Source organism: Rhinatrema bivittatum, chromosome 11 (genome assembly GCF_901001135.1).
Source record: "Rhinatrema bivittatum chromosome 11, aRhiBiv1.1, whole genome shotgun sequence".
NCBI classification, from domain to species: Eukaryota; Metazoa; Chordata; class Amphibia; order Gymnophiona; family Rhinatrematidae; genus Rhinatrema; species Rhinatrema bivittatum.
Genome location: NC_042625.1, coordinates 65988198 through 65999269, shown reverse-complemented (window position 1 = coordinate 65999269; position 11072 = coordinate 65988198). Strand labels below are relative to the sequence as shown.

Genomic DNA, 11072 nt, shown 5'->3' with positions numbered 1-11072 from the left:
TTGTAATTCCTCCTTCTTCGAGTTATTTGTAAACCGGCGTGATGTGCCTTACGAACGTCGGTATATTAAAAGCTGTTAAATAAAATAAATAAATAAAATGCCTAAGTGCAGGGCCTTGCCCATTGGGGGCCGCTCAACCCGCCAGGCTGCCCAGCTCCCCAACCCCAATGGGAGCAGGAACAAAAGTCGGTATGGTGCATTGAGCATGGAGACCGGAGAAAGTCCTGAAACCCCTCTAACTGTTTCTGATTCTTGGTAAAACTTTTCTGTTTTTAAACCTTACCTGAGCTCAGTGCTTACCAGCTGAGAACAGAGATGGCCTCCGGCTGCAGGCGAGAGGGCATCTGCTGTCACTGCCGCGCTTGGCCTCCTGCACCTGCCTCCTTTCAGCTGAACTAGCAGCTAAATCCACCCTGGGAACCCCAGCTACTGGACCAAGGCACACCTCTGAGGGACCACGGAAATCACCTCAGGAATTCTCAACTGGGGGAGGGACCTTTACTTATCACTTCAGGAGCGTGGGGCTCTCTTTTCCTGAATTTAGAATGTCATATTTCTCCTTCCAAAATGCTTGAAGCAATTCCCATAGGGAGATGCACATCCCCCATCTGCTGGAGACGGAGAATAGTGGTAGTCTGGGCTCTCTGCAGGGCTATATATACTGTGACGTTAGCTTGCTCTGCTCCATCTGCTGGCAGGGGGAGCATGAACCCACTGGACCGGAGTCCATCTGTTGCCAGAAAATGTCACTTTTGCACTCTATCATTAACATATCTAAAAAAAAAAATCTTGTTCCTGTTTTACTGTATTTGCTGTTTTTCTGCAGATGAGTTCTGCTGTCATTGAAATGATAAAAATGAGGCACCCTGGGCAGCTGCCCAACAACTGCCTCTTCTGACAGCCTTACTGTAAACTCAGCTGAGGGAGCTGCAAATGATTTATAGGGGCTGGGGGAAGAAGAGGGCTGGCGTCTTTCTTGGAGGGGGGAGGGAGAGAGAGCAGATTACTATGGTCATAGAGATGGGGAAGGGGGGGGGAGAGAATGAAAGTAAAAAAGTTGATGTACATCTCCTCTTCCTCCTGTCAATTAATAGCAATCTCAACGTCACCACAACACAGCAGTTACCAGCTATGCAGTATAAACTTTTTTTCAGGGTCCATAGCTTCATCTATTATTTAATGATAAAATCATTTCATACTATGGACCTTTGAGCTTTTTTTTTTTGGGGGGGGGGAAGATAAGATTAGTGAAACTGCCTCAACATACTTTTATGAGGTGTGAATAATTGCTAATGTCTTTAGGGAGTCAAACCAGCTACTCCTTGGGAAGTAGTAAAAAAAAAAAAGAGGAATGATAACGATGATATTGTATTGAGAAGCACTTGCATGTTAAGAGAAAATTCTATAAAAAATTGTTACAAAAAAAACCCAAACCCAAACCAACCAAAAACAGTCACCTGTACAAAGGAATTCCTTGCTACCAATCACAAATATTTGATTTAGCCAACCTATGGGACTGTGGGAATGCTTTGGGGAGAGGGAACTACAGTGAGTGGCCAGGGGCCTTAGGTGAGAGGGAGGTCTAGGTTACAGTGGATGAGGTACAGGAATCTTGACCATGACATAATGGCATACGAGGCAGAGAAAACATACAAAAGATGGGCTTGGGTTGAAGGCTTCAGACAGAGGGATAGGAAAGTAGCTAGACTAGATAGGTAAGAAAGTGCCCAAGCTAGGTTAGAGGGTTGAAGGCTCAGAGTAGACAGGACAGGAGCCTGGCTTGGGGTAGATGAATAGGACAGTGGCTGGAGAACAAAGACTAGAAAGTTGAATTACTGGAGTAGATGGGTAGAAAAAGCAGGTAGAGTAGAAGAGTTGAGGGTTGAAGGCTCTGGGTAGAACAGCAAGAACGCAGCTGGGCTAGAGGAGCTAGAATGGTGACTAGAAAATTGGGTTATGTGTTAGAATAGAAGGATTGGGATAAGTGTGAAGGGGCAGAGCAGGGCTTCCCAAATCTGTCCTGGGGCCCCAACACCCAGTCCGGTTTTCAGGATATTCATTGTGGATATCCTGAAATCCTGACTGGATATGGGGGTCCCTAGGGCAGGAGTGAGAAACCTTGAGATAGACTAAGAGGAGGGATACTGGTGGAAGGATGATGAGGCCTAGGGCTGGCTATCTCTGGTCCTGAATATCCACAAATAGGCCTGATTTTCAGAATGAATATGCATGAGATAATTTTCATGTGTTGCCCCATTGTATGCAAATGTTTCTTAGGCATATTCATTACAATTATCCTGAAAATCAGGCCTGACTGTAGCTATTCAGGACTGGAGCCAGTCCCCCTGGGGGCCTGGGAGTAGGTGTGGGATAAGAGTGCTGGGGTAGAAAGAGTGAGATAGAATGGCTGGAGGTAGAAGTATATGGGATAGAAATGGAGGGGGCAGGGCAGGCATTGGCAACTCCAATCCTGCAGTGCAACAAACAAGTCTGCTTTTTAGGATATCCATAATGAATATGCATGAGAGAAATGTGCATGTGTTATCACTCTTCTATGCCAATCTATCTCATGCATATTTATTATGAATATCCTGAAAACAATTCATTTGTGGCATTCCAGGGCTGGAATTACCTACTCCTGGGCTATCTGGGCTGAGGTAGGTTGGGAGAGGAGGGGGTAGCTGCTGTGTTTATGTAGAAGCCTTAACAGAAATTAGGGAACAGGCGGCAGAGGGGAATCGCAGCTGCACCTCAGAAGGATTTTCATAGCCGAGAAAGCCCGGCTCCATGAAGGGCTTATCCCTGGCGACCCTTTTCGCTTTAGAAAAAAAGGTCTTAAGAAAGCTGCCCTTTCTCCTATCCTCGATCCGCGGGCAAAGACTCACTTCGCACACCAGGCCCGTTAATAAAGACAAAAGGAAGCCCCGGGCGACTCCACTACCTCTCTCCGCCCACGGCTGGCCACGTGATCGGGGAATTCCCGGTCCGTGGCGTGAGGTCACCTCCCGCCGCAGCCAATTAGCGAACAAGGAGGGGAGCCGGGGAATTCCGCGGCTGGAGCAAGCGAGCAGGAGAATATAGACCCACGCCTGGGAAAAGAGAATCAGGACCAAGTCGGCGGTGCTGGGCGAGACTCAGAACGAGACTGGCGCGCAGAGACCGGGGAAAGTGATACCGGCATAGAGCGCGTGGGCAGGGTGGACGGAGTCAGCCCAGGCCGGGGCACTGGAGAGGGGCAGGGGCCAGGGCCGGAGCCCGGGTAGTGACACCGGGACCGGAGGCAGAGCCATGAGAGATCCGCGGACCGGGAAGGGGGAGCCTGGGGCCCGATGCTCTCCAGGGGTCAACTGCCCCAGCGCAGGTAAGGCAATCCGGGAGCAGCCGCACAGCGTGGCAGGAGCCCTCTGTATGTCCGTCAGGGCTGGGGTGGCCGGCGTGTCTCACATTCTCCTATTAAAAAACAAACAAACAACTTTTCCATGGAAAGGAAAATCCGGTCTTCTCTTCTCCGTGCTCTATTCCTGCTTTACTCGTATCAATGTGTGACGCCTGTATGGGGGCTCTGATGACCATTAGCACAGCTGCTACCCTGGTGGGAGCTGCTGGGTAGGAGGAACTTTCAAACACTTTAATATCTCTTCGGCAAGGAAATAAAAATCGGAAGGAAAATGGGGATGTTGGTACTTGTTTGATCTGCTCGACTGGATTAAAATGTTCGTGGTTTGGCTGCTTAATTCTGGTCTCTTCTGGGTTGGTTATAAACTTGGCAGAGGTGTGTGTGGTAGACGTATTTGGATTTATTTACCTTTGGAAGGCCAGTTACATTTAGGTACAGTTGGTAGATCCCTGTCCCAGAGAGCTTACAATTTATGGTGAAGTGACTTGCCTAAGGCCATGTAGGATTTGAGCCCTAGCTTCCCTGCTTTTCAGTCCAGTGCTCTAACCGTTAGGCTAATCTATCTACTGCCAGGGTGGGCAGGCAGGCCTGAACAATAGCGAGCCAAGCATCTCTACTAACAGGATACCAACGTGGGAAGATACTGCATCTTATTGACGCTCTGGACTTTAAAATCCATCCATCCATGAGGAGTAGGGTAGAGGTAAGCGACCCAGTGCCCTCTGGTGTGATCTTTTGTCTGGAGGGTTATGAGGGTGCCTTAGACATATTTTTTGGCATCAGTGGAAAGCTAATTTTGGGCATCCATGTGCCAAGGAGGTGTTTCAGTTGGTCTCATGATGTGTAATTTGGAAGGGGGGGTGACTTTATATTTTTTTATGCACGTACAATTTGTGAACCACTGTTAACTTCTTTTGAAGTATGCAGGCTACAAATCTTTTTAAACAAAATAAATCATATCTGTTTGAACCGCTAAACTGACTACTGTTGGAGAGCAGAGGAAGACGGCAGTCCTCCTACGATGCCAAGTACAATTCATGCTCCTGCCATTATGCTTTTTCCATATACAATGACAGAATGATGATAGCCTGCTCATGATCCAATGTCCCAGAGACTGAAGCTCCTTCCTTCCCCTAATCCTCGCACCCTTCGAAAGAACTCTTTTGAAACCGAGAAACATCGGGGTCAATATTCAAAAGATTTACATGGCTAATAGCTTAAATTTAACCAGTTAAAAACCCATTGTCTGGCTAAAATGTGGGTCCACAAAACGTGTGTACAGATGTAGACAGACAAAAAAAACCCCCCCAGCATACATAGTAAAGGAAGGCAGAAAAAGACCCAAATGGCCAGTTTATTCAGCAAGGTGTTTAGGATTGTGAAGTGCTGCTCTGTTTAGAGTTGTAACTGCCACTGCAGGCATCACAGTAAGATTTACAATCGGATATCCGAGAGTTCTCTTTCTTACTGATCGGGCTTTTGGCAACAGATAGTTGGAGACTTTCGGTAAGATTTTGTTCCTTACAAATAATATGATTAAAGCTCTTCCGCAATCCAAATTTAATGAAGAGCCTGTTTGCCTTAGGAAACAAATGTACTCCAAACAATGGATTGGCTTAGATGAAGCTGGGAGACCACTTTTGGTAGAAGATTAGGATGAATTTTCACAACTGCTGTTATGGAAAATTTGAGTATAAGGAGAGTGGGATAGTAAGGCTTGTAGACCACTTATTCTTGACAGATGCAAATGGTATTTAAAACAAAAAACAACTTTCCAAGAAAGGATTTTTATTTTTAGGGTCGCTGAAGGTTTGCATAGTGATTCCATGAGTTGAGCCAGTGCTAGATTCAGATCCCTAAGTATAGAATGATCTCTAAGGTTCAAATCCCGCTGTCACTCCTTGTGACCTTGGGCAAGTCATTTTACCCTCCATTATCTCAGGTACAAACTTAGATTATAAACCCTGTGAGGATAGGGAAATACCTACAGTACCTGAATGTAATCTGCTTTGATGTACACTGTGAAGTGCCAAAAAGCAGAATATAAAAATCTAAATAAAAAATAATCGGGAGTTTCAGGTGATTTAGGCCTTTTATGAATGCGGCAATTTATAGATTGATGGGATCTCGGAAGGCCTTCGAAAGTTTCAGGGTATACTGATGTGGCACTGACATGAACTCTGACAGAGTTTGTTTTCCAGAGCAGAAAGAAAGGAGAGGCTGAGAAACCACATCAAAGAGAGAGCCAACTATAATATTATTTAAAGGATGGCAGGTGTTATACTAATGAACCTACGAATAGTGAAATATAAATAAGAATAATATTGATAAAAATAATAATAAAAACAGTATCAGTAAAAATAAATAAATCATATTAAAAGATGATCAAATTAAAACTAATCAAAACAGATAGGGGCAGCACCCAACATGTATAAGGAGATAGAATTTATTGGTAGGCACCATGACATAAGATCATAACCAAAGAATACATTAAAATCAAAATCAAGGCACAATTAAAAACCCATCATGGCCGTATTTCAGCTGAACTGCCAGCATGAGGAGTATATAAGAACAAAATCTTCCAAGGTGCCTTATATTAAAAAATGCAGAACATGTTGCTGGAAATTTGAGCCCCAGATAGTGAACCTTTTTTATTTGAAATTACAAGATTTTATTGAGAATTTTCTAGATGCCAGCAAAAACTTATCCACTCCAGAAGACTGAAGGACAGGGTGCTCTGCTGCCCAGTCTGCAGCAGCAAGAGATGAGGGAAGGAAGACCCCATCTTTGTTCTCGAGGTACTCCCTATTCCCCTCCTCCCATAGCCACCGAATCCCCCTGATGCCAGCTCCTCCACCGCAGGGTTTCCCTAGGCCCATCCACTGCCAATATCAGAGCAGGAGGAAGGCCCAGAGGTGAGTTCTTCAACCGGTTGGCCTGGCATGAAAGTGCCCTTTGAGCATGAAGAGCCATGCCAAATCTCAGTGCCCTCAAAATATATACACATCATTTGTTGGATTAATTACTCTTTTCATCAGCAACCCTTCATCAATTGTAAGTAGCCTATCTATCCATATTATTATTATATATTATTTTATTATTTTATTATCTAGAACTATGGGATTTCTTTGAGTGCTGGTTACCCCCTGAATTACCTATCCCTCTCATCCCACCTGTAACTAGCATCATGAATATCGTGTCTCTCTCCAGCCAATTCACTTTTCAGCTGTTCACTCTTTTCTTATGGCCACTTTATAGTTACCTTGAATGTGAACAAATCCCTGTAGAGGGGGATAGAATCAGAAAAAGTAGACAAAAGAGGGGGGGATATACATTAAAAAAAAAAAAAAGCCTCTGTCTCTACTTTCCCTAGCTCTCTAATCCTTTAACAAAAAGAGAGGGAGTATTGACCACAATTTATATTATCACAATGTGCTTCAACAAGTCCATGCCACCTGTACAGGTGATTTGGGGGAGGAGATACTCCCAGCCACTCAAACCAACCTGCACAGGGCTCCTTCACCCTACCCCGCTACAACCTTTGACTTCCACCTAAACCAAACAAATAGCCTGTCTTTCCCTCCAACTTAGCCTTCTCAATTCACGTGCTGCAGACAGCAAGTCCCATCACATACTGGACTTCATTGAATAATTCAAGATCCATATGCTATGCCTTACTGAGACCTGGATAGGAGAGAGTGACACTGTCACAGCTATACCCACCTAAGGACCTAAATCCCCTTACACCCTATCTTATGGGACGAGGAGGAAGAGTGGTGACTATCATCAAAAACACACTGGCCCTTTGATTTGGTTACTGCCAATTATTGACTGCCCAGTAATTAAATTTCAAGGCAATGAAGGTCCAAAACTCAATCTCATCTATTGTCTGGAGAATCACCATGACTCCTTTCTCAAACTATCTGAATTCCTATGTGATATTGCTGCCTCCTCCCACCACCTGTAGGCTGCAACTTTCCAGCTAAACTTGGATGACCTTAGCCTCAATCAATTAATCCAGGTTCCCACACACAAGTACAGGCACTTTCTTGCCCTAATTTTTCATTCTTCAACCATATCGGTGGTTCCCATCTCCTGTTCATACCATAAACTAATCCGGGCCACCATACCAATTCCTAGTCAAACTCCTCTTACCCACTTACCCAAACCTCCCTCCAGAAACTAAGCCACAGTTACCAGCTAGATAGAGAGTGCATCAAGCTAGGTCGAGAGTACATTGTACAAATCTCATGTTTGTGTACCTTTCATCACTCCAAATCACATAAAATCTTCACTGATGTCTATTGTGCCGTTCATACCTCTGACTGTGCATGTAAAACTACCCCGCAAAACCTAGCCCACCAGCAAAACCTTACCCGGAGTTGAGAATGACCCTTCTTACAGTGGCATAAAAAGTTTCCTAATATGTGTGCTTCTTCAGAGGCACTCTCTCTCTCCCCCATCCCCTCCTCCTCCCTGCCCGAAACAGGATTTGCGATATTTATCGTAAATCCTGATTCACGCATAACACACAGCATAACGCCAGGAAAAAAGGTGTAGTAGTTATTTCCGGCATTAAATCTCAAGATTTAATTTATATTAAAACGCCTCGAACCCTGTATGAACAACTTCAAAAAGAAATTGAAAACATGGTTGTTCAACCAAGCTTACCCAGATTAAAAAGTCATCAATCCGTGCTAATGTAGACCACAATACATCTACTCCCTATTTCTCATATTGAGGAACTATGTTTGTTTTACTCCATCTCCTCTCCGCGAGGTATCTTGTTTGTTTACCCTATCTTTTCTTAGCTGCCTATCGTTACCCCCTCTCCCAATTTTGACTTCCCTGTTAAAATGTAATTTCCAAACTTAACCTGTTTACTGTAAACCGACATGATGTCCACAACTAACGCCGGTATATAAAAATGTTTAAATAAATAAAATAAGATAGCGTGTGTTACGCTATCGCACGCAGTATTAAGCAGAAATAAGCACCCCTCATTTTCATAAACTCCGCCCAAACTCCCATTTGACTAAATTTTTAAAATTTGAATACGCATCTCATGATGTGTTATTTATCACGTTATTGCGGGCATTAGGACCCTAGCGCAATTTGATGAACGCCCCCCTTAGTGCGATCAAATTTGACTTAATAACTGAGAGGATATTAAGTAAATCTATAGCTCTAGAATTAAACTTTCAAAAGAGATACTTTGATAAAATAAGAAAAATAGTTAGGAAAAACTGCAAGGTGGAGTTACAAAGCTTAAGAGTTTACATTAGGCATGGACATTGCTTAAAAATACCATCTTGGAAGCCCAGTCTAGATGTATTCCACGCATTAAAAAAAAGTGGAAGGAAGGCCAGATGACTGCTGACATGGTTAAAAGGTGAGATGAAAGAGGCTATTTTAGCCAAAAGAAATTCCAGTCCTGATCGCAATATTTGATTGGATATTCAACCACTAAACATTTGTGCCCTCTGCACTAGTCCTGTTGAGTATGGATCTCACTTAAACATTACTCAAATAGAGAAGACTGTTTCTATAAAATCTGCCCCGACTTCAATACCCCTTTATAAAGAAACTGCAAATAGACATTTCAGTGTTTTCAGCCGAAGGGCATGATCTGAAGCTGAGGGAAGGATAAGCCTCTGTAGTGCCTATCAGCCGCTGGGGATCCAGCTGTGCACTGAGATATACACCTGACAGTACCTTTTCTCTATCTGTGGGTTTCTCTGGCTCCTTCTGAGTGACGTGGGACTCCCCTGCCATCTTCCCCTGACTGTAGACATCGCAACACCAAGTCCTCTTCCTCTTTCAGCCCCCCCCCCCCAACAGCAGTGCATAAGGCCCTGAGGCAGATGCTTTTAGCAAAGTGGGACTCTCCTCAGGGTGGTTTAAAAGGGGGCAGGGTCTTGGGTAAGCTCTACTCTCTCCCACTGGATAAGAACAAATTGCCACGGAGGCTTCGCCACGTGTTTCAGCAGTAGCGCACAAGACCACCATCTCTGTTAAAGGCGGCTCGGCTCTGAAGGACCCTCATGGCAGGAAAATTGAAGCGGTGCTAAAGCAAGGCTTCTCCACGAGGGCCACGGCAATCCAAGCCTCAGTTTGCTGCGGCTATGTAGCTCGAGCAGCCCTGCGTTGGGTTAGATGGCCAGAAAGCCAGGAAATGGCCCGTTTGGAGTCGGCTATGACATTGAAGATACACTATATGATAAATTGGCATCTAAATCTGTCGCTTCTGGGGTGGCATGATATTTTAATCTCCCGCCTGTACAGTACTGGCATTACAGGGGTTGCATTGAGCTGCTTTCAGTCCTTTCTCCAGGGCAGAAGACTGCGGATTCAATTCAGCACACAATGTTCTTCTTGGTGTAGTTTGATATCGGGCGGGGGGTTTCCCAGGATTCTGCGCTGTTTGGTTCTTTTTAATCTTTACCTTTTCCCATTGAAGCAAATCCTTCAGGCAATGGATGTGAAATATTTTGTACACGTGGATGATATTCAGTTTTATCTTCCTTGTGCTGGATGTGGTGAGCTTCCCCAGAAACGTTTCTGTGTCTATATGACAGATTTGGTGTTGGCTAGCTAAGAATAGATTGTCTCTGAACATCCAAAAGCCCCTTAAGTGCTAGAAATGAGTTTATCCAATACAAGGGTGCTCAGCTACCTAGTTTAACAGCAGTGCGCAGTGCAGTCTAAGGGTGTTTTCTAGATTCTCGTTTACTATTAAAGCCACATTATTCGTCATTTAGCAAAATTGGCTTTTTATAGATTAAAGCTATTGAAACCTTTTAAAGCTTTTGTTCCCTGCTGATCTGTTTAAACTGTGCTGCTGACTCTGGTTTTAGGGCAGCTTGATTACTGCTTCAGTCTGTGTGTAGGCCTTCCTGAAAAACTCATACATGAACTACAATTAGTTCAGCATGTTGCTGCCCAGTTTTTAAAAGGTCTGACGCGTCGAGACCACATAACTCCTACCCTATGTAATCTGCATTGGCTTCCCATTAAGTGGAGGTGTACATTTAGATTGCTGGTGATTCTGCCTAAATTACTGAATTCTGATAATTACTGTTCAGTTAGAAAAATGGTTGAATGGTATGTTCCTTCACACACATTGCAGTCGGCTGGAGCAAGACTTTTGCAGCTACCCTAGTACAAGAGATTAGAAATTGATACAGACTTGTTTAAGGGCCTTTTCTTTTGTTTCCCCAATTTTATGGAATTCTTTACCAGCAGCGTTGAGGAATGAGAAGGGTTGGAAGGCCTTCAGAAAGCATCTTAAGACAATATTTTTTAAAGAGGCGTATGGATGTTTATTTTTAACGTCTTATTGTTTTAATTGTTTTGTGTATTTTTGTTTCATAGTTATAATTTTATTTTATGTTTATAACTTGATTTCATGAATGTAAATTTGTAATCCACACTGGACAGAATTTTTTCTTGGAAGATGCAAAATATAAGACTTTTTCAAATAGATGGACTCTTCAGATCCTCCCAGAGCCAGGTATGGCCTGGTACAGCCTTATTAGCCCCTGGGACAACAACCTCTCAGGGTTGCTTTCTCTAGTGGAGCTGCTTCCAGACAGGATCCTGGTTGTAGGCACCTAGGTGTGGATCCCTGTTTCCTTAGAGACTGACGATCCATCCTAGGGGAATCTCTAAGGGA

General features: G+C 44.0%; 1 protein-coding gene across 9 annotated transcripts in view; it reads left to right on the top strand.

Moving 5' to 3' along the window:
- The first annotated feature begins 3002 nt into the window (after positions 1 to 3002).
- Positions 3003 to 11072, top strand: part of RELB (RELB proto-oncogene, NF-kB subunit) — a 46226-nt gene continuing 38156 nt past the window's right edge. For 3 of the 9 annotated variants that reach the window (XM_029571110.1, XM_029571115.1, XM_029571113.1), the window contains exon 1: positions 3009 to 3361. In XM_029571110.1, the coding sequence (XP_029426970.1) occupies positions 3289 to 3361 (73 nt within the window). In that variant the 5' untranslated portion in view covers positions 3009 to 3288. Of the gene's footprint in view, positions 3362 to 3970; positions 4101 to 11072 lie in introns of all 9 variants that reach the window. The other 6 variants (XM_029571111.1, XM_029571109.1, XM_029571112.1 and 3 more) reach the window with 5 other exon arrangements.